Genomic DNA, 27,654 nt, shown 5'->3' with positions numbered 1-27,654 from the left:
CATCCAGGCTGCAGAGGGGGGGTTTTACGATGGTGGTGGTGGTGGTGTAAGGGGGGCAGGGGGGGGCACTGAGCAGTGATCAGTGCAGAGCGTCAGAGGCTGGCTGACTGCTGGGAACACTGCAGTGAGATTACTCTGGACAGGAGAACATGGAGAGCCGGGGGAAAACACACTACGATAGAAAGCCCTCCATTTGGATGCGTCTGTGCACAGTTTAAGCTCGTGTCCGTGTGTACATCTGTCCCAATTCCTCTGTTTGTGAGTCGACCGTGTATGTGTGCGTGCGTGCCGAGGCCAGCGCGGCCTGTCGTGCGCGTAATCATGTGTTTGGACGGCCGCTGGATGTTGGGCCGATGTATTATGCATGATAAGGAGACTATTTCGCAAAGCCGCCGTGGCTTTGATTTGACCTGATTGCCGTTTCTGCCTGGGTCACCCAGATTAGGCCCAGATTGGAGATGTCTCTCTGGACGCTGAATTAGAGGCTGTACCTTTTTGGGGGATCATCTTCTGAATGTGACACACAGTTTAGCACAGATCCTTCATTTCACGGCGCCACATAAGACATTTTAGACACGTTCATCCTGAGACTGAGGGAGCGATGTACCTCAGCTGAGTGTTTTTGCTGCCTGATGGGTTACGCAAGGCCCCTGGCAAGACTGTGGAGGGTCCAGCTGTCTCCAAAGCCCAGCGTACCCTCAAAGAAGGGTCAGGGAGAGCACGATGAAGAGCTACTAGGATACAGATAGAGGAACAGAAGATAGAGTTATAAATCAAAGCAGACTGACAGTCCAGCTAAGTAATCTTTAGATGGATTTTTTAGCTTCAGCAAAAGATTAATTGAAGCAAATGTATTTGCAGGCTGCCCAGTATACGTTTTCCCACACAGCAGAGGAACACACTTTGTGGCATAAAGAACTAAATATTGCTTTGTGTGTTTTTGTTTTGCATGCTGAGGAGTTACTAATGCGGACAGACTGCGAGTTTGTGGATTTTTTGAGAGAGCTGAGCAGAAGAGTCACTGACGCTGTATAAGCCAACGTGTAAACACTAAATTCTGTGAGGTAAATCAGATCCGGGAGGGAAAGATATTGCTGGTATGGCGTTGCATCACAGTTTGTTCCTGAGGAAGATAAATCAGTGAGTTCCTGGTGTGTCAGCGGATGGAGAGATAGGTTGATAAATTGAGAAGATGAAGGTGGATGAAGGTGGTGGAGTGTTTCAAGGAGACAGTGGGGGAGGTGTGAAGGAAGGCCTCTGTGGCAAGTCATTTATAAAGTAAGCCCTGCCAAAAACAACCCAGCTCTTGATTACGGCTTATTTAAGGAATTCTGGCAAACACAGAGGGAAAATAAATCTCCCTGCTTTTTAAATTTATTTAAACTCGACCCCATTTATCACTTATCGCCTTTAGCTTCAGAGGAAAGTTTTTAATCCCGATGGATGTCCCAATCGCAGCTTTAACTCGAGTTTATTTGAGGTTAATTTTTTACCGTCTGATTTATGTCCTCAATGCAGCCGCTTCGCTTCTGCCTCACCGGTTTGTGACGGTACGTCGAGGCAGCCCGGCGGCCAAGAGCGGTCAGATCCGGCCCGGAGACCGGCTGGAGGCGGTGGAGGGGCGCCCGGTGGTGACCCTGCCTCACCGCGAACTGGCCCAGATCCTCCGTCGAGCGGGAAACACTCTGCGCCTCACCATCGTCCCCCGTCCCAGCACCTGTGAGCGCCAGTTTCCAGGAAACGCACACTAACGTACAGCCCGCTTCTCGACTGCATAGTCTGACTTCTATCGTCGTCTTTCTCAGATTCCTCGAGCCTTTCAGAACCCACTGAGCTGGACTCCGGTCACAGAAGCAGAAAGGGTCAAAGGTCCCGTCCGAAGGTGAGGGGGGTGGGGGGGGGTGACTTTGTGGTGTAGCTCATCTTATCCACCGCCTCTGGGTCCGACCCCCTGCTGTGTTAGTAATCGGTCCTCTCCGCGCATCTCGTCCCCCCAGAGGGACTCCAGGTATTACAGTGTCGACCTGGACCGCGGCCCATCGGGCTTCGGCTTCAGCCTCAGAGGGGGAAGTGAGTACAACATGGGCCTCTACGTCCTGGGGCTGATGGAGGGGGGGCCGGCCTCACGCAGCACCAAAATGCAGGTGGGTCTGTTTGCCATGTCATTAAACAATTTGTTAATATTTATGCTTCACAACAGACATTTAAAGTGTTGATCAGTGACACACTAAATACATCGGGATTTTAAAAAGTGTAGACCTGCGTTCTGCTCGATTGTGTGTTATGGTCATTTTTAGAGGATTTTTTCCCCCAAAAACGTGAAATAAAGATTTTTAAAAGACTGCGTGGGTCTAGTTTGACCAAATTTGACTCTGCAAAATAAGTGAATAATCCTTCTAAAACGATGAAATAAGATCTGCGAAACCTCAATATGTTAGCTTTTTACTAATGGGCATATCGCCATGTTAGCGGTAGCATTTAGCGGTAGTGAAAATACAGAAATTGGGTTCCATTTACCGGCTGCAGATCACGGGTCTTGGCTCACCGCCTCAATGACTATGGTCTGGGACTCTGGGACGGAGCCATTGTTAACGTATAACGTATGCGTTAACCGTACCGTAGTTACTCTTGCACATTTCCGTTTCAGGATATAATATGCTACAGTATTTTAAGTAAGGTCACGACCCATTTTGTCCGTGGCTGCAGGTCAGCGATCAGCTGGTGGAGATCAGCGGGGACAGTACGGCGGGGATGACCCACAGCCAGGCGGTGGAGCAGATCCGCAGAGGAGGCCAGCGCATCCACCTGGTGCTGAAGAGAGGGAACGGCTACGTGCCCGACTATGGTGAGACCTTACGCGTGTTTACAGGGGAATGCACGGAAGATATTACATTTAATATATAAGATATTGAAAAACTCTCGTGTCTTTATGCGTGTGGGATCTCCTTTCTTCTTCTCGTCCTGTGGGACTTACTCTAACTAACATGCTTCTGACCTTTCATTTATTTCTTCTTCTTTCATTTTTTTTAACATTCCCACACCACAATTTCCCTCTGGCTTTGGTTTGACTTTTTCTCGCAAAATGTTCTTTTCTGCTCCACTTCTTCCTTTTTCTCTCTCAGTGGAGCTCTCCAGTTTGTCTCTATGTATGACCAACTCCAAGCTCGGCGAGCCTTGCTTCTATGTCATTGGACGGACAGAGAATACGCGGTTGGTAATGGTTCCTGTTAGTTCTCCCATTTTCTGTCTCTTTACATTCCTCTGCTTAGTCACCACTTCTTCCTTTACCTGCAGTAAAAGATGCATAGAAGCTATTTAACAAGGAGAATTGTGCGACTACATTATTGTGGCACGTGAAGATAAGTAGATCTGTGTATGTATTTCCAATGAAGGGTAATCTGAAGGTTGTACTAAAATAGAAAAGCAGCTGTTGTTGCACAACTTACATAAAAAAAACAAAAACACTCCACAGTCCAATAGCACGTTACGTAACGCTCTCTGACAGATTTTTGTTCTCTCTTTTACCTGCTTATTCGGTCTGTTTTCTCCTCCTCTCTCCATGTAATGCGTGTCCAGGCCGTGAGCACAGAATCACCTCCCCCTCCCTCCCGCATAACCCCGAGGAGCAGGGTTTGGCTGCAGTAGACTCCACCGGGCGGAAGGGGCACAGCTCCAAGAAGAAGAAGAAGAAGACGAGGAGAAGCAGGTCTTCGAGCGGACTCGAGAAGGAAAAATGGTTGGGGAGAGGCAGGCGAGGGGGGATCTCAGAGGGTATGGGACTTTCTGCTTCACAAATCCCTTTCTCTCTGCTGGGGGAGTCCCAGGAAACCAGGGACAAGAGGCGGCGGAGGGGCAGAAAAATCGGGTCTCAGAGTTTACCCAGAGATGCCCTCAGAAAACATGAGGACGGAGATACAGACAGGGAGACCGTTAGGGGAAGGAAACACGAGAGGAGGGGAGGGACGAGCAAAAGCAGAGAGAGGAAGAGTAGAAGTGAGGAGAGGTCGAGGAAGACGGAGGGTGAGGAGCCTGAGGAGGAAGAGCAGAGGGAGCCTGCTGTTGAGGAAAGGGTGGCAGCAAAGGTGGAGGAGAGAGTCAGTCTGGGAGACGATAGTGACGACGATGTTTTCTTACCCATTCCGATTCCCATTCAAAAGATTCCCAGACCTAAACAAAACTGGGAGGTGGAGTGGGAGGGGGAGGGGGGCGTGGTAGCTGGGCACAGGGACCCGTGGGAAGAAGCGGAGCAGGGGAGGGAGCAGGAGAGGCCATGGCGTGATGACAGGGGGCACAGCAGAGAGACGGAACCGAACGAGGACGAGAGGGACGATGATGCACAGAGCTGGCCTTCGCCGAGCGCCGCCGCGGTGGATCCGGCGTCACAGAGAACGCCCTTCTCCTTCCTCACCTCCACTCTGTCCCTCGAGCTGCTGGGGGATGACGAGTCAGAGTCCGGCGGGAGCCAATCCGACTGTAGCGCGTCGGCCGCCAGCATCTCGGGCCTTTCGCTGGCCGCCACGGGAGCTGGCGCGCGCAGGGCCTCGGTGCTCCCGGGCCCGTGGCTCATGCCCAGCCGGCAGAGGGCGGGGCCAGCGGCGGAGGGGAACCGGAGACCCGAGGGGCGGATGGGCCAGGGTGGAGGGGGAGGCGTCATCTCTTGACTTTTAACAGGAAGTAGAGTCTGCAGCAGCGGAGTTGTTGCCATTTTGATATCTACCGTAGTATGAAGTCATATTCTTTGTGCCTTTTTACAGCTGACCTCTGGCTGATGTTAAATTTCTATCACATTTTTACCTGTAAATGACACCAACATGGTAAAGTCCGTTTTTTTTGTCTAAGGAGCTCTTGCCCTCATCACGTTTCACTCCTCTCTGTACATTTGCAGCATTTGTTATAGATGTTTCCATGACGACAAAGTTTTTTGTGCACCCCGTTTATACCAACTTCCTGTCTTTACTAGCCTCTCTGCGTCTGTCTTCCCACTGCATTCGCGGTGAGTAATCGTCTCTGAAACACCCCTCCTACTGTGCAAGGACTGCTTAGACATTCACTTATACCTCAAGAAGATACTGAGCAATAATAATGCAACTGTCGTAGACTGTCAGCCATACATTTCCCCTACAGCGCGCAATCTGGCCTCAGAGGAAACAGTGTGACATGTTTGTACAAGACCCTCTTTGTCTTATGTGGACACCTGCGGCGAGTTCTCACGTTCCATATAACTGAATATTTGATTGTGTTAATGCGAATCCCTTTTGACTGCGGGTGTTAAATCTATATTCTGTAAATATTTGTAGAGAAATATACAACGGAACCTATTGTAAATACTATAGAAGCTGGAGCCAAGCCCTGATTTTTATTCCTGTAATGTACATCATGATAAGACTATATATTATATATATACATATAAATTAATGTATGCAGTATATCTTTATCTATATATTACATACAATAGATGCCAAGTTATATTATTGTGTGATGAGAAATTAAGTGAAGTGGTATATAGCTTTTGTGATGGCGCAAAATGTAAACAGACTAAGAACTATATAGTAAAAGCCCTATTCATACGTGAATGTTTTGTAATATCCTGCTAGAGTGTGAATTAGGATACTCTATGTTGTACCCTTCTTCAAAAGTTAACAAAAGATGCCAAAAATATGCATCCGGCGTGCGTATTTCAAGTACTGTTAAAATTGTGTATGTGGGGTCTGAACAATAACACCGTCTAGTTTCTAGAGAGTGCTGTGCCCGTCGTGCCACGTACAGTTGCCTTGGTAACATAAATCACTTTATCTTAACCGATGATTTTTCTTACTGTGAAAGCTCTGACGTCTCGAACACGGGAGTAGGGCAGAACATTTATTAAATCCAGTCATGCCAAAAATAAAGGGCCCTTACTGTAAATCCACAAAAAACAACCCGTAAGATCGTAAGCCTCTGCAGAATATGAGCTCAGCGTTGCATTTTATTTGGCAGAAAAGCACATTTGTTTCCCTCTCTTTCAAAAAAACCGTTATGTTACAGAGGAAAAAAAAAACAGGTTGAATGGATACTGTGAGATGTTATTTTTCTATGAAATTATCTTTTTTGGAATTCTCAGGTTTTCAGATACTTTTGCTTTTGAAAAGCCATTAGGAAGAAAAGCTACAGAAGGGACACCGTGTTCACAACATAGAGGGTAGATTTGTAGTATTTCGATAATAATAGCAATGTTATGTTGATTCTTTACGGCAGCTTTAGGAGACACAGACTGTTACAGGTGTTTGTTATTCGTTCATAACTACCTTAAGGGTGATGTTCAGATTTTACCCAAAACGAACAGCTCGGTGTGCCCTGCCCGTTTGTTTGGGTTTTTTAGAGCAATGCCAACACACTTTTCTCCCTCCCAGCCAGTCACCATCCACAGCAGCTCGTAGCCTATACAGACTCATTTTATAGCGTTTGTTAATGTTCTTTTTATTTTTAGACTTTTCATTTCCCAAAGGGCGAACTGTAAACACATTCTCATAAAACTGCAAATAAACTGCTGAATTCATGTCCTGTGTGTCACTGCGTGTCTTTCTTCCACTGCTTTTTTCTTTATTTTTTTCTTTTACAGCAGAAGAAAGGAACACTAGTGGACAGCAGGTGGCAGCAAAATGAAAGACCACGTTGCATTTAGGAGCGAAGGTTTGACGTGACGAAGTTGTGGGTGTGCGCGCACTTGTGCGTAAAATGATGCCCAGAAGTAGGCTGTGTATTCAGAAAACAGAACGGGAGGTGTGCGCGAGAATAATAAACGACAGATTTGTCACAGAATGATTCAACCTGCGTTTTGCGAGAAGACTGTTTCTACATTTCCCACGCGCGCTCAGCTCGCGGCCTGATGTCAGATGTTCCTCCTCCGAGCGGGTGGATTTATATCTCGTGCCTCGGTTCAGATACGAGCACTCAGGTGCTGCCACTAAAAATAACACCTTTCTCCCGTGCTGTCCTAAAGATGCAACCCATCACACGTCAGGAGAATTATCGCGACGGCAATCCAGTCGCACCGCATAACGAGTCAGATTAATAAGTGGACATAAAACTACTTCGGCGAGAGTTATGATGGTAAAAAAAAAATTGTGAATTTGAAAATAGATTATAGAGAATTGTTGAGCGGAGCAGAATGAGTTACTTGCACTGGTTTTAGGCTGTTTTTATTTTACATGTACATTCCTGATTCCAGCAACCACCCAGTCACAAATATAGAACGAGGGGGTCGTACCTTCAAAATAAAATGACATTCCTACACTTCGCCACGAGGCTATGAAATGTTTAACAATAGGCTTAGAACACAATTTAATTGTTTTTTGTAAATACGTTCTTACTAGTGTATTTCCCATTTATTCATTGTTTTAGGTGTTATGTTATAGCTGTTTTACATAGCATTGCTGTTGCTCATAAATATCCTTTCCACAAAAACGAGGCCGGTTCTCTCTCCCACTGACCCGCATGCAAACATACACCATTGACACAATCAAATGTCCTTATTTTTTTAATAATATATTGATATTGTTGTTAGTAGTATATATCATATCCTGTAAAAAGGATATATAGCACGTTGGAGCTTTAAAGAACTTGGGCTAGTAAGAAACAATAGTTTAATCTCATGACATCACCAAGATTTGTTTTTAAAGCCAATTAATGCCAAATTATTTGAGGGGGCTAAAGAACAACGCGCGCCACCCGCGTAACCTTCACCGCTCTCTTATTCTGAAACTCTCAGCCGGATGTTGCACGCCCTTCACGCTGCCTTCACACAAATGCGCTCGGAAGGAAACGCCGCACACACACAAACACACAAGAATCGCTGCGGTTCAGACGCGCTAGAAAGCGAAACCTTGTGCGCGCGTGTTGCCGCTCCACCTGCACGGAAGATTCAGCACGGATTTTTACCCGCACGAAGCAAGTCCTCTCAGATAAGTAGGAATAACTCAACCGACCCCAGGTCTGCGCCTAAAGTACAGTTTCAAAGATTTTGTTTCCCCGACCTCCGCATCAGCCTATCGAGACGCTCGGGCGATCAATTCTATTCCGAACAGTCGTTGTTTTTTTTTGTTTTTTTAATTTTTCATAAGAAGGGGAAGTGTTGTTATTATTATTTGAGCTTCCGAGCGAGAGTGTTTTTTTCTGTACGGAGGCGTGGAAGTGAACTCGTCTTTCCATTCTATAGGATGACACGCAACAGGGGACCGATGTGAATTTAAGGCACTATAGGATGTAGATCTTGTCGGACCAGAAGGTGAAGGACCCGGACCTCCAGAATGGACCTCGTGAGCCGCCGGTGGTGACTTTCTGTGCGGTAGAGACACATGGAGCCATGGGTTGAAAGCGACGATGATAGACTGCGGGGATGTTCAACGTGGGCGGGAGCAGCGTGTTCTGTCTTATGTAATGATTGACAGCGCCTGATTATTAGTGGTCGATCTTAAATAACATCACCCCCCCCTCCCCCTCCTCCCTCCTCCACCTCCCCGCCTCCCCCATTACCCCTCTATCCCTCCTCATTCCCCCTGCATGTCGAGGAGGCTAAAGAGTTCTTGTTGAATATGTGGTGTTTTGTGAAATGAGTACACATGTCACAGATGAGTGGACAATTTGATATGCGGCTTATTCCCTTTTTTTTAAATTATTTTGTTTCGCTCGGATTCATTAAAGCCAGTTTAAGTTCACCATAGATTATTCATCAGCCTCATTTAGAGATGCCCGCCCCCTTCCGTCCCTCCCTTACCCCCATCTGTTCTTTACAACATCTTTTGCTTCATGAGTTGATATTCATCATGACGTCCCAAACTCTTGAAACGCTCCGCGCTGATTCGGCGGGGTCTTTAAAAATGACCGTGACTTCAGGAAAACCAACGGTCAACAGTGTGTTGAGCTTCTTCTTGAGCTGTGAACTCTATTCTCGGCATTGCAATATTCTCAATGGCCACTAAGATGCTGTAATTGTCATTCCTGCCCTGGAATTGGGGGATATGTAGTCGCTCTGAGATCCTCAACCTCTTAACCCCTGTGACTTTCTGTTTCTGAACACCCGAAGACGTTAGTTAATCTCCACTAGAGCCTTCGTCGGGTCCCTCCCTCCCCCCCCTCTCATCAGGGCTGGTGGGGGGGGTGGATCTCGGCCCCCCTCGCGGGGTCGAAACTGTGGCGGTGGTGGCCGGCGGCGGTCACACCCGCAGGGACAGGGCTCCCGCCATGGAGACCAGCCCGGAGAGCCCCAACCGGGCCGTGGAGTACCTCCTGGAGCTCAACAACATCATCGAGAGCCAGGCCAAGCTGCTGGAGACCCAGCGGCGGCGCATCGAGGAGCTGGAGGGCCAGCTGGACCGGGTCAACCAGGAGAACCAGGACCTGAGGCACGATTGCAGCCCGCGGACGCCCGGCTCGGACAACCCCGAGCAGAACCACAACCACAGCCAGCCCCCGTCCGTCCCCGTCCACCATGGCGGGGTCGGCGGCGGCGGGAACAGTGGCGGCCCGACGGCTCCGGCGACCGTCGCGTCGCCCGCGACCTCGGGGCCGGGAAGGGAGAGGCGGAGCCACACCCGGCTGACCCGGGGTCTCTCCTGCAGCTCCTCCAACGCCGAGCGAGACCGGCTGGAACGCACCGACAGCACGGACACCAACACCAGCTCCACCCTGCGGAGAAAGTAAGTTCTTTTCCAAAAAAAAACCCAACAGTGGTGACCATCCAACGTGTGTGTGTGTGTGTGTGTGTGTGTGTGTGTGGAACAGGTGCGACAGGTACGTGCTCGCCATCGAGAAGCGAAGCCGCAGCCTCTGTGATAATCCTCACAGTAATGCCGCCAAACCTGAGGAGGTTATTTCCTTTGTTTTAATGCGCCAACGTGAGGAATTATGCAGAGCGCTGGAGGATAATGGGCAGAGCGACGTGCGCTCAAGGTGTCCATTTCATGGTGGCGCAAGTGTGTGTGTGTGTGTGTGTGATTCTCGCCTGCAGAGCGTTTGATTAGTGTAATGATGGCAGTGCATTATGTGAGGTGCGTAGGAGTCGCGTAGTAGTTTGAGGAACACTCGAGTCCTGGCAGGAGGGTTGTGGCTTTAAAGGGTGACCTGAACTTTCCCGGGACCAGCGAAGGCCCCTCCCTATGAAATGTCCACCCACTCTTTTCTAAAAGTGCGTTTTTTTTCTTTTCTTTTCCTCTTCACTCTGACCTGTAGGCTAGTTGATTTTAAAAGAGAACCAACCCGTTCCTCCTCCCACCCCCCCATCCCCCCCACTCCCCCCCTCTGTCTCTGTAACTCAAGGCTGACCTGAAGTTTCAGAGTGCGGCGAACGCTTCTTTGGCGAACGGCATGCACATCTGTCCTCGCTTTTCCTTTACCACGCACTCACACTCACACACACACACAGTCGTCTTTTGTTCGGGAAGCATGAAGCTTCGTGAGTAGGCAGCAATTCATGCAAGAAAAAAAAAAAGCACCCAGCCAAAAGATCTTGTTTCCATCCCAGCGACAGAGAAACCGTCCACCTCTCCGAGCGATCCCGCTAATTATCTCTGGATTTCGCTCACTATCTTGTTGTCTTACGGCCCCAATCCTCCCGTCCGTGATTAATTCAGACTTCATCAAATCCCTCTTGCCCCCCGCCCCGGGGGACGACTTAGTCATTCCGCAGAAGCACATATTGGTTATTGCTGCAGGTGTCGAACGCGGTGAGGAATTGTGAGTGTGGAGAGAAGATCTGGCTGATCAGACGTTTGGATCCGTGGCTCCGACCGCCGTGGCGTATGAAGGGTGTCACGTTCTACCAACAGTCGCCCGCGCAGCAGAGCCATATTGTCCCTGTCTGGCTGTGACTCAGCCCAGAACCAAAGCTGGCCTATTAGCTCGGGTCAACGACAAAAAAAAAAAAAGCCCTTTCCCCCTCATAACGGATCAGATGCGCACAAGAAAATCCGTCACCGGCGGCGCAGCATACGGCTCGCATCGGAGGAGGAGACAGAAGGAAGATGTGGGAGGGAGGGTGACAAGGGGGGGAGGAGAGCGACTGCGTGACCTTACTCCGTGGGCCTGAGTCTAAAAGAGAAAGGGTGGAACACACACACACATACACATATTTACCATCTGTCAACAAGGGGGAGAGGGGGGAGAGGGGGGAGCCGGGGCCGGAGAAGGCACGGCTCCGAGAGCTGCCTTTGTTTTTGTCCCATTAGATTTTGGGGTTTCTTTTGCGCACCGTCGCCCTGCGCTCTCACGTAACCCACAACTTTTAGTTTTAGGGCATGGAATAAACTCCCCCCTCTCCCCTCCTCCCCTCCCCTTCTCTCACCCTCTCACCTCACGGAGAAGCAGCGGGTCGGAGGGCATCGACGCAACGTGGCAGTGGGACACGGCAGATGTTTGTTTTTTGTTGTTGTTATTTTGGGAAGAGGTCACACAAGTGCGTTTAGGATGATCCCATGTGTGTGTGTGTGTGTGTGTGTGTGAAAGAGGCTGGCACACAAGTACACACACAGTGCACAAGAGATTAATGACTGTGACCAGTGTGTAATTACCACCGGCCCAAGGGTGATAATTACCGCTGCGTGTCTGTGGTGTGTATTTTTGGTTTGTGTGTGTGTGTGTGTGTGTGTGTGTGTGTGCGTGTTCATGGTATGACATCACCTGGGACGTCCGCTAATACGCAGCTAATGTGACCCACGGTGACGTCGTGGGACGAGAGGGAAGAGGGGCGTGAGGTTGAGGTCCCAGTGAGCCGTGTTATTACATAAACCCCCCTCCGCTCCTCCCCAATAAAAAACCTCCACTTCGCTCTCGCTGTCACAATGGGAGCGTTCAGGAGCTCCAACGAGCCACGCTCAAAGGTGCCCCCACCTCCACCCCCTCAGCGTTACTCCACCCGCTTTGTGGGATTAACAGCGATTCGGCGGTACAAAGCCCAGTAATGAAGATCGGTTCTCAGAAGGAGCCTCATTATGTGCGTAGCTGTACGACACATGACCCCGGTCCCCTTTACAGCCCCCCCCCCCCCCACATCCAACCCCCCCACACACACACACACCACACTCTCTCTCTTTAGATCTCTCTCACATACCCACGTACACACACTCGCTCTCCCCCCCTCTGCTGTCTCCCACTGCTGCAGATATATGACTCAGAGAAGCTGCAGGAATCGTCTTCTTCTTCCTCGCCGCTAATAAAGAGCTTGCGATGCGCGATGGATTCTGACCGGCGTGCTCGTGCATCCCGTAGAGGAAGCTGAGCGCGAGCGCAGATGCAAACTTTGGAGAAGTGAACTGAACCCCCTCCCCCCCCCGGGCGAATGTGTGGGTGAGGATCAGCTGTGGTGACCTGCTCCACGCAGCCTGTGTGATGGAGGGGGGGGTCATTGATCCTCTCTGGAGTCAGCAGAAAAAAAACAGAAACATAGCGAAGCTTCGAGCCTTGCTCGCCGATATGATCTCCATCCCAAGACACGTAGTGGATTAAAGAGTGTTTAATTCGGGCCAGATTTAGCACATTAGATTACTGCGATGTGCAGTGTAGCTGGATGTAAATGATGTTTGTGTGTGTGTGTGTGTGTGGGAGGCAAGTGTACGTGGGTGGTGTTTTTCTGCCTTCTCGAGTGCAGTGAGTGTTCATGGCTTCACACAGTGTGTGCAAAGGAAGAGAAAAAAAATCTTTTTGGCATTTATATTTAGGCCAATGTTACTCAGGATGCACGAAGATACAGATCCTCAAGGATCAGTTGTAAAGTGAGAGAGGACCGACTGATGGTCTTGGCTTTTCGTGTCGTAATCACCACAATGAGGCACTCGGGACTTGACACTTGGTGCACAAACTCGACATTCGTATTAGCTCGCATGCTGCACGCGATGGCAGAAGAATCGGCTGGTTTTGCAGTGGGATCAGTTGCGTCTCGGTTTCAGAGTGGATCTGAAAGGAAACCTAATACAAACATGTAACCAATCAAATCATATCATATTTTATTTATATAAGTACATTGAACTATAGACCATTTTTCATATATACATGTAGTATATTCATAGCGTACATATACTTGGACAATAAACAATATGATTCATATTTAGATCCAGATCTATTTAGATCCAGTTTTTTGGCAGCATATCCGGCCTTGTCAAGTTTAATTGCACAGAAAAGATGTGGCGACAGAAGTGGCAGATTTCATGTGAGCAGACAGACGGAGCTTTTTACCACCAAGAGTCTCAGACTGCATATGGTTCTGCTCCCTGACACATCACCTTACCTCCTCCTTTCTTTCTTTCTTTCTTTCTTTTATGTATAAGACGTGTATACATTTTTATGTTTTATACATCACCACTTTGTTTTATGCATGTATTAGACATGATATATGACACCAAATAAATGCGTCTTTCATTCAATGTTAGAAGATGCAGAACAATGCAAACAATTATGCTCCCTCGTGTGGCTCAAAGGTGTACTGCAGACGGAGATGTTACATAAGACAGTGGAAGCAATTCTGATAATTAATCCATTCCTTTTTTTCAACCCAGTCTTTGGTAATGTCTTTTCCAAAGTATCCCAGGAGTCTCTCCTGAAATGTTATGGAGACGTATAGCTTTGATTTACAGTTTTTCACAGAAAGATGTAAGAGAAATACTGTTTAGTTGCTGTGGAAACTGTAAAGCTGTCCTCGAGGCGCTTACCAAATTACATTTCCTCCATCCCTTTAACTTACCTCACCTATATAGTGGTGGGAGGAGGAGGAGGAGAAGGAGGAAGAGGAGGGGGTGGGTTTTGTTTAAATATCCTGATTCTGCCCCCCTATTTTGCTTTGTTTTAAATTGCAGCTGTGTAGTGTCGGCTCAACAGCCGTGGTAAATTAGCGCAGAGATTAGCGGCCTCGCTTCGTTATTAGGCAGGAGGGGGGAGGGACTTCGGAGTGTGTGCGCGTGTGTGTGTGGGGGGGATTTCGGAGTGTGTAGTGTGTGTGTGTGTGTGGGGGGGGGGGGTTGTCAAACCCTCGTGTGCGCACGTTCCACGCAGCAGAAGCAGGGAGGCCGGTTACCGTGGGAACGCTGTGAGCTCTCCTGTTAAGAACTCTGTGGGCGAGAGATGCAGAATGGAGAGATGGAGAGGAGAGATATGGAAAGAAGTGGAGAGATGGAGAGAGGGGAAAGATGGAGCGGAGAAAGGTGGAGAGAAATGGAGAGAGATGGAGAGGGATGGAGATGGAGCGGAGAAAGGCGGAGAGGAGAGATGGAGAGTACAGAGGTGGAGTGGATCGAGGTGGAGAGGAGAGATGGAAAGGAGAAAGTTGGAGTGCAGAGAGGAGGAGAGATGGAGAGTACAGAGGTGGATTGGAGAGAGGTGGAGAGGAGAGATGGAGAGTACAGAGGTGGATTGGAGAGAGGTGGAGAGGAGAGATGGAGAGTACAGAGGTGGAGAGAGGTGGAGAGGAGAGATGGAGAGTACAGAGGTGGATTGGAGAGAGGTGGAGAGGAGAGATGGAGAGTACAGAGGTGGAGAGAGGTGGAGAGGAGAGATGGAGAGTACAGAGGTGGATTGGAGAGAGGTGGAGAGGAGAGATGGAGAGTACAGAGGTGGAGAGAGGTGGAGAGGAGAGATTGCATAGGGGTTGAATGGCGGTTCGGTGGGGAATCTTGGTGATTTTTTCCTCGCGTGTCTCCCTCATCACATTTAAAGGACGTCCAGTGTGTCCCCGTAGGATGAATCATATCCGGTTGGAAATCAAACGCAAAAAAAACCCAAAGCTCTTTCACACTCTGACGTGGGGGGCCCAGCAGGTGACGTACACGAGTCTTAACTGTAACCGGGCCCCTGCTTGCCGGTGCTTTCTGCCTGGCACTCAACACCCCCACACAGGCCGCACTGTTGCCAAGCAGATTCAAGCTCTCGGCCTAAGCAGTTAATTGTGGAAGAAGTTGTTTGAAGGTGGGTGTGGGGGGCCGGGGGTGGGGGGCCCAACTTTAGGCTACAACGCAGCGTGCGTGTTATATCAAACGACTGTCATGCGGGTGACGTGCTGGAGGCGGGATGACGCAGTGAGCTCCTACACCCGTAGTTTCTTAAGACACAATTTGAAAGATGAAACGTGGTCGTTCCACGGTGGGATTGACAGATTTTTCTGATTTAAAAACAAAACAAAAAAAACAGCGCCCTCCGTCCCGCGGGCTACTGGTGGAGCGCAGGTGTGATGCCTTCCTGCTCTCGCGCTCCTCGCTCTTCTATACATAGTGTCTCACCCACACGCCGACACCCCCGCGCCGCTGCACACAGGTTCGAGGGAAACGCTGCAGCAGCGAAACCATCCCTCCCCTCGTCCCATTTTCACCTCTCCCCCCCCCCCTCTCTTCCTCCTTCCCCACGTCCCCCCCTCAGGGATCATGGTGGACCATTTCCACCCGTGTTCGACGTCTCCCACGCGCGCCACCCCGATGTGTACCACTCGCCCGCCCCCCCCCATTCAGCCCCAACTTCCCCCGATGCTCACACCACGCGCCCCCCCCCCCCCCCCCCCCCTGCGGACCCCGGTTCTCCTCTTCGTGGTCGGTGCGCGTCGGCTGATGACAGAGAGAGAAGTGTGCGCGTGTGGGCAGCATGTGTGCTTTGTTATTCTATGGAGGTGTCAACGAAAGGAGGGCGGTTGTGTGTTTTTAAAGCTTTTTTTTTTCTGTGGCAGTCATGGATTCAGGCTCATAACTTCTCTCTCAAGCTGGTGGTGTGTTTTAGCAAATCCCATGAAAAGATTTTTTTATTTTTAAGCGTTGAACCTGCATTAAATACATAACACTGACTTGACCTTTTAAGTCAGAGTAGAGAAGCAGTTGCTTATTATGGTTAAATAAACAATATATTGATTCCCCTTTAGAAAAATATTGAATCTCAGTTGAAGCCGGGATCTGCTGGTTTTTAGCTTACACTTTGTTTGTCGGGGACTATTTTTTGGGTCGTCGCAGTGTGCGTTTACATGAGCAGGGTGGTGTGCATGGGTTTGTGTCTAAATAAACGGTGTTACCATTGTTCAAGTCGACGGAGCAGCGTGTTGCCCAGTGGAACACCGAGTGTAATTAATACCCTTTTAATAGTTCTTGGACAACAACCGAGCTCAATGGCACTGACAAAAGAAAGATGCTTTAGCTGCCATGGCAACGCATCATCACGAAACGATCAATCGTTGGTTTGACTCGTTATTGACAAATAAGAGTCTTCTCGCCGCGTCACTTCCTGCCGCGCTTTGGTTCCGACATAAGGACCGCTCGTCCCTCGCCTCGCCCCCCTCCCCCTCTCCCCCCTCCCTCCCCCCCCTCCTCGTGCGAGAGGACCGGCTGCCATTTAACAGCCTGATCCCCACCGCTGCTCGCTCTTCAGCTGCAGATGGAGCATCTCCATCTCCTGCAGGGAGGCCTTTGTGTCACATGTGCGCTTTTGCATGCATTACAGAAAGTGGTTCTTCGATGAGCTCCGCAGCGAACCGGCACAAAGCCGTTATGTAATCACCCGGAGTGGTTGGAAGTTTCTCGTTTAAGGACTCCGGCTTCTCCGGCCTCTCTTATAAACCTCAGACTTCCAGCTGTAATATCTTCCGCGTGGTTGATTTCAGCAAACACCTGCGACCCAAACCTCTCTTCTTTTTTTTCTTTTTCTAAAAGTGCCCTTCACCGCTCCACAAACGCTGTGTCCTTTGTCTCTCTCTGTCGCTGTGCTTCGCCGCTGACTGTGTGTGTGTGTGTGTGTCTGTCTGTTTTCTCTGCTTTCTACGTGTGTGTGTGTGTGTGTCGTCCGTCTCTGGTCCTTTCCTGTCAAGCGTCCGTCCGCCGTCCACCTCCGGGCAGCCCACCTCGGCTCCCAGCACCCCCACGGCGGCCCGCGCTCCGCCCGCGTTCCCCACCAGTCTGACCGTTCACGGCTTCGCGAGCCTCCATCAGTACTGCTGCCCCTCCACCGACCGGAGCGTACAGCGGGAGGACAGGTAAGGGCCCCCCCACCCCCGCAGGGCCTGAGAACAGTGAGTACGGGACCACAGTAGAAGTGCCCCCCCCACCCCCCCCCCCTTTCCTCTCCACAACAACCCAGTCACATGTTAGAAAAGGCCTCGTAATTCACCTGCAAGAACCCCTCAGATCTCTCCCGCAGTCACCATCACTTTCTTTGCCTTCCCAGCCTTTCACCCCCCCACCCCAACACACCCCAATCCCCCTCCTCCCCCGAGGTGTGACTAATAGCTGGAGTTGGTCTTGGAGAAGCGCAGCACAGTGAGCGCGAGGACAGCAGTCCTCTACTCGATGAGCTGTGAGACCGAAGTGTACCCAGTCACATGTGAACCCGGCCGATTCTCGCCCTCTTTTTCTCACCTACCCCTCATTTGCAGCCCCCCCCCCCCCCCCCCCCATCACGCGATGACGCTCCAACACTGCCATCTAACGGCCTTGGTGACGTGCGCGCGTTCGGTGTGTGGCGAATGCCGCGTTTTGTTTTTTTAAATAAAGATGCCAGTTATGTCACCGTTTCAGCTAAAAAGATGCCGCCTGCATTCGGCTCTTCTGGCTTCCAGCTGTTTTGCTTTCTGCTCGTGTGCGTCACTCTGTCCTCATCTGTCCTTCTCTCTCTCTCTCTCTCTCTCTCTCCCCGTCTTGTCTGTCTGTGCTCCGTCTCGCCCCGCGTTGCTTTCCAAGGGAGGCGGGTGAGGATGAGGGTTCCCATCAGTTCTGTTGTCCCGCCTCAGGCCGCAGTAGCCCGTCGTCTCGCTGACCGCACGACGACTCACTCGCCCGTTTGTCACCTCCGGAAAAAAAGACTGTCGCGGTTTTGTGCTGCCAGAACAACGGGACACCTCACTGTGCTCACTGTGCACCCCACCCCCCCTCCCCAAAAAAAAGCATGCAAACGTGTAGTCTTTGTGACAGTCGTGCTATCGTTGGTTCATTCATGTGTCATCTGGCCTGTGCATTGATTAACGCTAAAGGAAGAAGGAATCTCCATGTTGTCTTCTTCTTCTCATTTCTTTTCTTGCAGCAGTAACACGGAGCTCATCTCAAACGCCGCTAGTTGACTCCCGTCAGGTCGGATGTGCTCACTAGTCACCCCCCCCCCCCCCCTCCCATCACGCAACGGCATAATAGCCAAGCCAAGCCAAGCGTTATCTGTGTGCGTGTTTACTCACGAAGGGATTTGAGGGTTTGATTATGAGCAGAATAAAAACAAATCTAGTTCCTGAAGACACCTCATCACTTGTTGCTGTAATTGCTCTGTGTTGTTTCAGTCACGCTGGAATGCTGCTCGTACACACCCGCCTCACTCGCCTCCAGCATGCCTCGAGCATCACAGGCAATTCCCAGTTAGCATAATCCTCGAATGTAGCATATTTACTATTGCTGGTGAAAACCTGGTTATTTTATTTTTTGCCAAAAGTGTGTCAGTAGGTGATCTTTATTTCTAAAGTAAATCACAAAACCTTTTGTGCTTGTTGTTTCTCAGGACACTCATTGACGTACGCATGATTTACTTACAAATACAGCCAATATTAACATTTGATATTACAGAAAAGACTTTCTTTCCGAGGAAAGAAAGAATTAAACTAATAAACCTGCTATTTTCATCCAAGGCCGTTTCGACCACATTGGTTGCCTCACTTTTCAATTGAAAGCTCCGCTTCAACCCCCCCACGTGTCTCCTCCGTCCCACCTGCGTTCACCACCGCAGCACAGACGTCGAGGTTAACCACCAGCAAAAACATCCACTACTTTGCAATAAAATTATGCTCTTCTTCTTCTTCTTCGGTGTCTCTTAGTCTCCTCCTTTCATTGCTCAGACATGTTTGCTTTCAAAGGGGGGGGTGGTAAATGTTATGCAATAAAGTGAAAGTAAAGCTGGCCAGAGGGAGGGAATTATGTAGCTGTCATATAAGGGAGAGAGGGAGAGAGGGAGAGAAAGCTACATGGTAAGGATTCTTTCTGTTTTTTTTTTCTTCCTCACTTTTGTTTCACTTGTCAAACTGCCTCAAGCGTTCATTTGACGGCGCTTGTCACCGTGGCGACGTCGCGCCTTAAAGGACAAGTGGTTGGAGCCAGTTTCCTCCTCTTGAAGTAAAGAGGGACATATTTTTGAGGTGACCCAAAAGGTAATTATAGTGTAGGTTGGGTGCTGATGGTAATTTGAGGCCGTTCATACAACATTAATAAAAGAAAAGAACAATTAGATGTTGGTTTGAGGTACCTGTGTGAGCGCATTCCTTTCACATGACAAAGTCCGGAGAATCTGCCTGACGGGCACGGCTGTCAAACGCAGCTACATCCCGACACAAGGACACAAGGCATAATTGTTTTTTGAACAAAAAAATGTGTTATCTCATTTTAAATTAGGAGCGTTTGTCGACTACAATAGAAGCGTGAAGTCAGCAGTGGGATATGTGAGCGCTTAGGTCGTAATGAGCTGTACAAAAGATGAGTGACTCAATCCGAAAATGGGTCAACGTCTCCTCCCAGAACACGGAGGAAAGAATAAGTCATTTTCCTACAAAGTCTACATGACTTTGTCTGCCGGCCTGTTTACATAAGACTTCATTCTCTCTCCATTCAACTTTCCAGCGATTATCTGATGAGAATCTGCTTACGGAACACTGCTGATTTTCTGACGCATCCCTCTGCAGACCTGCGAACAACACACAAGGATTTTTATCTCTTAATCCACCTGGATTCAACGTGAAGGCCGCCGACAAACGAAGCCGTGCATCTCTGTCTGTGTGTGTGTCTGTGTGTGTGTGTCTGTGTGTGTGTGTGTGTTGGGAACCACACAGCTTGAGACAGGGAAGTGGCAGAGGAGTGTTTGGCGGTGGAGGAATGCTCCGATCCGACCATGAATGATTCGATTGTTTCCTTTACGTTTTGAAAGAAAAGGATCACTTTTTAAAAGGATTTTTTCCAGGAGTGAATTTATTTTCATGACTGAAACATTTGTCTCATTGGGCTTTCTGATATCGGCTGAAAATCAACAAAATTAACACAGGTGGAAGATCGCCCAATTCCGGCCTTTCGCTGTAATCTCCTTGTTTATTTCGGAATAGATTTTTACGATTTTACAGATCGGGACCGGCACCAAAATTTGTAGAGGAAATGTTGACCTCTGAATGTTGGGCCAGCTCGCAGCCAGGCGGGGGCCCCTCATGGCTCAAGGTGACCGTGTTTTCCGCCACCAGGACAACCTTGGATTTTGAACAACCCCCCAAAACTTCTTGCAAATCACTTCTTTAAACCTAATTTATAGACTTTTACTCTCTACTCTACAGATGCTAAACAAATGGAGTTGATATTACGATAAAGACATTAGATATGAGATGCTCCGAGTCAGAGTGGAAATGAGTCGACGGACAGATCGATGAAATGATTGCCCCCCCGTGGCAGGCAGAGGTTAATCCCCTGGTCTCCTCGTCCCGCTGCGGGTTCGATGGCACAGCCGCTCTTTTTTTTTTTTTTTTACACACACACATGCAGAGTCAGCGTATCAATATTACATGAGCGAGGGATGGGAGGCAGGGCCTGCACCCTCATTCACCTCTCAATCCCCCTCACTGCAGCTCGTCGATTCCCGCCCTGCGTCGTTCATTCTCACAACAACATTGGCGATAACTTCCCTGTTTATTAGATTTACACCATCTGTCCCGGCTCCAATTAAACGGTTGCCGGTAGTGGAAGTCTGGGGGGGTCTTTATGAGAGAGAGAGAGGCAGTCTTCCTCTCTGGCACTGTGACAGGAATACAGGGTTCCTTACATAAGTAATGAGGTGCAGATGCCAGCAGAGATGTGGTCGCGCTCATGTTTTATACAGCAAACTTTATGCTCGTACATCATCCTCAGCTCGCCCATCACCGCTTGGCTCTCGCTCACAAGAAAGTATTGTTTAATTCATGCACGCTTGGAGGTGTGTTGCCAGGCCCTCGGGTGAGAGAATCAGTCGGCAATTCATTTATTTGGTATCAATAACTTCAGCAAACCTGGAGAGTTTTAATAGGGATTTCTGAGCTCGACGGTCTTCCTCTTAAAGCTCCGAGGGAGAATTTCAAATGCTGCTCTTGGACTGTGGAGATAAAAACCACAGATTTCTTCAGTGATTGTTGAGCCACGTTCCTTCTCTGTAAGACGTGAACAGATGACGACGGGCGTTCGAATATTACGGAGGTATAAAATCTATGCGAGGAGCAGCTGTGAATATTCAGAGACAAACTCGTGAGACGGGACTTGTGACTCCCTGTCGTCGTGTTGCATGTATTTTAGGTTTTCTGTGACTGAGTTGAATGAAAATACCATCTGGTCCTGCTGATGTGCATGACGCTACAGTGAAGCTGAGTCCCGGCTTGTGGCTACCTGTTGGCACTGCACACAGCCTAGTTTCCATTCCTTAAAAGGAGCATTTCTTAAGCAACCCTGAAGATGACATCATCTTCTCTTCACATGGTACAAAGACAAGATGAACTCAGGCTTCCATTTTCAACAAATGAACGTGTATAGACAACGCTGTCCTTGCATCGCTCTCAGATACGTTCTGTTTTTTCAGCTGCATTACATGAAGTATTATGCAGACTGTCATTCACAACCTGTGGAGCATCATCATCACCCACCTGAATGGTGTTAACAGTCAACACATTGCCATGGCAACTACGCTTCTCATCCTAACAACGGCCTCGCCGCCCACAAAGGTCCCACGGCAACCGTCACCAAGCAACCCCCTCCCGCTTCTCAGTTTCTCTATTTAAGGAGCAGAGGAGGAGGAATGATAAACGATGCTGAACGGAGAAAGAAAAAAAAGAGATGTATGTTGTGTCCGGTAACTTGTTGCTCATTATTAATTTGCTCAAAATGAAAACAAAGGAAATTGTCATGTAATTAAATTTCCTGGAAACAGCAGAGCAGGTATATATGTATACGATATACCTATGTAATATATACATACGTTTTAGTATGAATGTATACTTAAACTTAATTGGTGTTATGCAGGCTTTCCTGCAGATGTCAGAATTGCATCTTTTTTTTTATCAGCTGGCTTTTGCATGACTCTCGTGTTATGCAACAAAATGGAGTTGTCCTTAATGCTGCTCTATAATTTAGCCGGGTCATGTGTTGCTTGGAGGCACAGGATGTCCTGCTGAAAATACCGTGCATTGTACAACATTCCTCCTTTCTGTCCACTCCGAGGAGTCTCGCAAAGGTAACGACACGTGGTATGTTCATGTTATGGCATTGCAGTTTAAAACAAAAAGAGATTGAACTATAGTTATTTCCTTCTTCCTGAGTAGCTTTTCTCTACATGTCCTGTTTGTGGGCGGCCAAACACTAACACAGGAAGTGCAGTGGAATACCGGCACAATGATAACACAATGAGTCAGGGAGGAAGACATTAGCTGACCCACTCAAAGCCCAAATGGTTACAGTCAACAAGGCATCCATTTCATTTCCAGCCTTTTCGTCGTCTGTATTAATGTGTGATTCAAAGCCCAGTGGAAGTTTCTTTGTGCTGAATGCGATGCGGCCACACATCCCTGACCGGCTATGTGCTCTCAGCCTTGTTGTGGGACAGCCAGGGGGTGTGGCCAACACAAGGAAATGTAAAAAACAGCATGTGACCGTAGTCGTCTGGGCGAACAGTCCCAACAGGACGCCCGAAGCTCTCTGGACTTACTGGAATCCTGAAACGTTTTGGGTTTTTACTCCAAATAGGACTTCGCCCCCTTTTTGGAATCCAGCTATACTTTGCTGGGGATTTGTTTGTCCCTGCTGCTTGCTTTCACACCTGTGTGAATGAGTGGGAGTGAATCTGGGAGCTGATGTGCTTTGATCTCACTATAATTCACAGTGAGCCGAAGTGACACGTAACAACCTGGTCTTTCCTGTCAGTGTGTTTTAGCGGTAGATGACTCCTCTGAGGGTGCTGTCACTATTTCGTGTCAGACACACAGAGTTTGACAGAGACTGAAATAGGGAACAGGAAAGTGAGACGCAGATAAAGGCAGAGCCCTGTAAGGCTTGGCTACACTTTGTAGTATATTAACTGAATCAATAAAGTAAAGAGATAGAGGACCGAGACCTTTATGCCGATTGGCTCATCAACTCACAATGTAGAGGGTTAATGTTGTCAGATCTCTGGCGGCTTTGGCACGTGCTCAAACAACAAGAATTCACAGGTGACACGAGTTCACCATGAGCTCCACCAAGAGATGGTTAACTCTTCGCCGCTCTAAGCTTTACATGTAAGTCCTTTATATCTACAGTCTTAAGTACTATTGATTTAGTATCGTTTCACTTAAAAAGAGTTTGGCAGGACATTTCGGTGGAGCTACTTCGGACTCGTTGCAAAAGCTCCCGCTCATTTTTTTTCTCCCGCCTGCAGTGTGGACGGGGACGTCCAGTGTACAGAGACGGCCACTCACAAAGACATCCAGACGCCATTCAGCCAGAAGCCTTACCTGCGCGGCTCAGAGCGCTACACTGACAGCAGGACCAGCAGCGCGCCCGCCGGATCCAGGGCCCCTCCATGCGTGTCCGCCCCCAGCTCAGCCAGCCTGGCCTGGGCCCTGCGAACACGCCACCAGCCTGCCAGCCTGGCCCTCCGCAAGCAAGAGGAAGAGGAGAACAAGAGATGCAAGGCCCTCTCGGACAGCTATGAGCTCTCAACGGATCTGCAGGATAAGAAGGTATCGATCGACGCCGAATGCTTGCGCTCTTTGGTCCTACCCGAAAGCCGCTAGCGTAGATGTCCAGTTGTCACGTGTTCTTCTCCTCGCCAGGTGGAGATGCTGGAGAGAAAGTACGGCGGCTCCTTTGTAAGTCGCCGAGCCGCCAGGACCATTCAGACGGCCTTCAGGCAGTACCGGATGAACAAGAACTTTGAGCGCCTCCGGACCTCCGCGTCAGAGAGCCGCATGACGCGCCGCATCATCCTGTCCAACATGAGACTGCAGTATTCCTTCGACGAGCGACAGCCTCAGCAGCAGGCCCAGACGCAGACCAACTTCACCCACACCGTGGCCATAGGGCCTCCTCACTCGCCCGACCCGGACCGCCCGGGGGACTACACGCACTTGGAGGACTCCTTCTCCAAACAGGTGAGACAAGACAAAGTACTGGCACCATGAGCCCTCCCTCAATACGTAAAATGTACTCTCTGAGACGATGGGCTCGCTGTGTCCCCCTCCAGGTCAAGTCCTTAGCCGACTCCATAGACGACGCCCTTACCTGTCGCGCGGGTCGCGATGACTCCCAGGAGGGCAGCAGGGAGGGCGGCGGCATCAGTGAAGACTTTGGGGAGTGCGTGTGGAGCAGCAGCAGCAATCCTTCCTCCCAGAGAGGTTTGGGAGAGCGGGCGAGGGGAGCAGGGGGGGGACTCAGCATGCACGGCGACAGCACGGCCACCTCCTACAGCGACGTCACCCTCTACATGGACGACGGCATGCCGACGTCCCCGCTGTCCCTGGACCGGGCGCCCAGCAGCACGGACACCGAGTACTGGGGCCCCGGCGGTGGTGTCGGAGGCCGTGAAGACAGCCGGGACACCGAGGGAGGGGGTAGCAGCAACAGTCGACGCAGCACCCCGTGCACCGAGTGCAGGGACTACCGTCTGCGGGGCGCTCATCTGCCTCTCCTCACCATCGAGCCGCCCAGCGACAGCTCCGTGGACACCAGCGACCGCTCAGATCGGGGCTCGCTGACCCGACAGCTGGTCTACGAGCAGGAGCCCGGGGTGGGGGCTTGCTCCCCCCAGGGGACCCTCAAGAACTCCCCCTCCACGGGCACCCGCCCTTCCTCCACGGCGGCTGCCCAGGGCCAGACCCGAGCCCCGGCCAGACCCATGCCCACACACATCCCCCACCAAGTGGCGGCGCACCACCACCACCACCACCACCCAATCCACCACCACCAGTACCCCGACACGCAGTCGTCGTCCTCCTCCCCCCAGCAGCCCCCCACCACCCCTCTGTCCTCCTCCTCCTCCACCGCGCTGCCTCCCGGCGGCCTGGAGCAGCCGTGCTGCTCGGACGGCGACAACGACTCGCTCAACTCCACCACCAACTCCAACGAGACGGTCAACTGCAGCTCGGGCTCCTCGTCCCAGGACAGCCTGCGGGAGCCTCTGCCGCCTCTGGGAAAGCAGACCTACCAGAGAGAAAGCCGCCACAGCTGGGACTCCCCGCCCTTCAACAGCGACGTGGTGCAGAGACGCCAGTACCGCATAGGTCTCAACCTCTTCAACAAGTAAGAGGCTCGTGGCACAAATAACATGAATGGTGGGGCTTTTTTTGATGGCGATGATACAGTTGAACTGGCGAAGTTGAGAAAGTGTTTTTCTTTATTGACCATAGGAAGCCGGAGAAAGGGATCCAGTACCTGATAGAGAGAGGTTTCGTTTCGGACACTCCAGTTGGGATCGCTCGCTTCATCCTGGAGAGGAAGGGCCTCAGCAGGCAGATGATCGGAGAGTTCCTGGGAAACCGACAGAAACAATTCAACAAAGATGTTTTAGAGTGAGTATCGGGCTACACAAGAGATCATATTCAGGGATGATTCTGATAATTAGTCCATGCACGGATCCAAGTGCACACCACACATACTCTCACATTTTTAATGCCAGGTCTGTTGATGCAACCTTGAGGCGGACCCGTTGCCCTCCTCACCCATTTAGAAATGTTATGTAATAATACGTTCCGTGATGAATGTTCCGGGGGAGGCGAGATCGTGACCTCTGCTGTATGTGTGTGTGTTTCAGCTGTGTGGTGGATGAGATGGACTTCTCCGGAATGGACCTGGACGATGCTCTCAGGAAGTTCCAGGCTCAGATTAAAGTTCAAGGAGAAGCCCAGAAGGTGGAGCGGCTCATAGAAGCTTTTAGGTTTGTATGCGTTGAATACAGTGTGTTTTTTGGGGGGGGGGTTAATAGAGAAAGGCCTGAATTATATCAAATGTCGTATCCAAATGTAAATGTTCGAACACGCTGTTTCTGTCTCCCATGCAGCCAGAGATACTGTGTCTGTAATCCAATTCTGATACGCCAGTTCCAGAACCCAGACACCATCTTCATCTTAGCCTTCGCCATCATCCTCCTCAACACAGACATGTACAGCCCCAACGTCAAAGCTGAGAGGAAGATGAAACTAGAGGACTTCATCAAGAATTTGAGAGGTGCAGAAAGAATGTATATTGGTTTTTTTTTCCAAAGTATCGCTATCCATCAAGTTAGAGACTTAAATCTATACAGCCAATCAAATCTCAAAGAGATTTGTCAGTGATCTATCAGTACGGTGACACAAGAACCACAAGACTCAACAACAACGCACTAGCTAGTTAGTCTTCCTTCAACGGTCTGGTTCTTCTTTAACCTGCAGAGGTTTTAAACATTTTCTCCTGCTCACATGCACGGGGGGGGGGGGGGGGGGGCGCAGGCTTAAACAGCCGCTCAACTGCTCAGCAGCACATTACACAACAAGGCCGTTAAAGCCATAACAACTCCCCGTCCAGCCATGAAATGTAGTGCGCAGCAGTACTTTATCAGTTGGCGCTCTGGTAGCCTGCTACTGAGAGAGTAACTCAAATATTTGCGTTTTTTCCTCTTTTTAATACTAAAAACGGACTTTTCACATCGGATGAACTGGATAATTAGCTTTTATCTGCGCGGCGCAGTTGCGGTAAACATAATTTCCTAAAACAATCCCTGTCCCTGTCTCCACCCAAGGCGTAGACAATGGTCAGGATATACCCAGGGACCTGCTGGTTGGGATCTATCAGCGGATACAGAAGTGGGAGCTACGGACCAACGATGACCACGTGTCCAAGTGCAAGCAGTGGAGAGAGTCATTGTGGGCAAGAAGCCTGTGAGCAAATTACAGGGCTTTGTAATATGCCGTCACTAAAAGTTGTTAAAAGTTTATTCATTTGTACGGTATTTTTCTATATAGGTGCTGTCCCTTCCACATCGTAGGCTGGTGTGTTGCTGCCAGCTGTATGAGGTCCCCGACCCCAACCGGCCGCAGAGGACCGGAGTGCACCAACGGGAGGTTTTCCTCTTTAACGACCTTCTGGTGGTAAGACTCACATTCATCGCTTTTTGAGACACGGCGGAAAAGAAATCTGTTTGATTTGATCGACCCTCTGAAATAAGTCCAATCCATCTTATCCCATCAGGTGACCAAGATCTTCCAGAAGAAGAAAACCTCAGTGACTTATAGTTTCAGACAATCGTTCCCTTTGGTGGAGATGCAAGTCCACATGTTCCAGAACTCGTGTAAGAAGCCATTTGTCCTTATGTCCTATCTATTACCGACTATGATTATTATTATCATCTTTTATCTCTGATTTTGAGTTTTGCTCGATGGAATCGTCCTTCCACAGTACAGAGTTAATAAAATTAGATTATTGCAATGCTTTCATCCGTGGGCTGTATGCTCAGTCACCCGGTGTGTTTCCTCCCCAGGGGACAGACAGTGACTCAACACGACATTTATTTACAAAGAAAAATCCTCGAAACTGGCACCTTTTAAGTATTTTATTGTTTGCATCTCATAGACTACCCTCACGGCATCCGCCTGACCTCAGCAGTCCTGGGGGGGGAGAGGAAGGTTCTTATCATCTTTATGGCACCCAGTCAGCAAGACCGCACCCGCTTTGTTAGCGACCTCAGGGA

The 27,654-nt window shown here is 49.7% G+C and overlaps 2 protein-coding genes across 5 annotated transcripts in view; both read left to right on the top strand.

Moving 5' to 3' along the window:
• magixb (MAGI family member, X-linked b) overlaps nucleotides 1–6,535 on the top strand; it is a 32,132-nt gene extending 25,597 nt beyond the window's left edge. For 3 of the 4 annotated variants that reach the window (XM_040192316.2, XM_040192315.2, XM_040192314.2), the window contains exons 13-17: nucleotides 1,519–1,719; nucleotides 1,806–1,882; nucleotides 1,998–2,144; nucleotides 2,707–2,845; nucleotides 3,577–6,535. In XM_040192316.2, coding sequence (XP_040048250.2) covers nucleotides 1,519–1,719; nucleotides 1,806–1,882; nucleotides 1,998–2,144; nucleotides 2,707–2,845; nucleotides 3,577–4,661 — 1,649 coding nt within the window. In that variant the 3' untranslated portion in view covers nucleotides 4,662–6,535. Of the gene's footprint in view, nucleotides 1–1,518; nucleotides 1,720–1,805; nucleotides 1,883–1,997; nucleotides 2,145–2,706; nucleotides 2,846–3,122; nucleotides 3,227–3,576 lie in introns of all 4 variants that reach the window. The other variant, XM_040192318.2, reaches the window with a different exon arrangement.
• A 1,273-nt stretch (nucleotides 6,536–7,808) lies between these two features.
• Nucleotides 7,809–27,654, top strand: part of iqsec2b (IQ motif and Sec7 domain ArfGEF 2b) — a 24,120-nt gene continuing 4,274 nt past the window's right edge. The window contains 13 exon segments of the mRNA XM_078086161.1: nucleotides 7,809–9,674; nucleotides 16,799–16,963; nucleotides 23,371–23,674; nucleotides 23,768–24,085; nucleotides 24,178–25,232; nucleotides 25,340–25,501; nucleotides 25,744–25,866; nucleotides 25,990–26,156; nucleotides 26,707–26,799; nucleotides 26,802–26,845; nucleotides 26,930–27,055; nucleotides 27,156–27,255; nucleotides 27,537–27,654. Of these exon segments, the coding sequence (XP_077942287.1) occupies nucleotides 9,220–9,674; nucleotides 16,799–16,963; nucleotides 23,371–23,674; nucleotides 23,768–24,085; nucleotides 24,178–25,232; nucleotides 25,340–25,501; nucleotides 25,744–25,866; nucleotides 25,990–26,156; nucleotides 26,707–26,799; nucleotides 26,802–26,845; nucleotides 26,930–27,055; nucleotides 27,156–27,255; nucleotides 27,537–27,654 (3,230 nt within the window). The 5' untranslated portion in view covers nucleotides 7,809–9,219.

Source organism: Gasterosteus aculeatus, chromosome 2 (assembly GCF_964276395.1).
Source record: "Gasterosteus aculeatus chromosome 2, fGasAcu3.hap1.1, whole genome shotgun sequence".
Lineage (NCBI taxonomy): Eukaryota > Metazoa > Chordata > Actinopteri > Perciformes > Gasterosteidae > Gasterosteus > Gasterosteus aculeatus.
The sequence above is the reverse complement of the archived record's forward strand: the minus strand, read 5'-3'. Positions and strand labels throughout refer to the sequence as shown.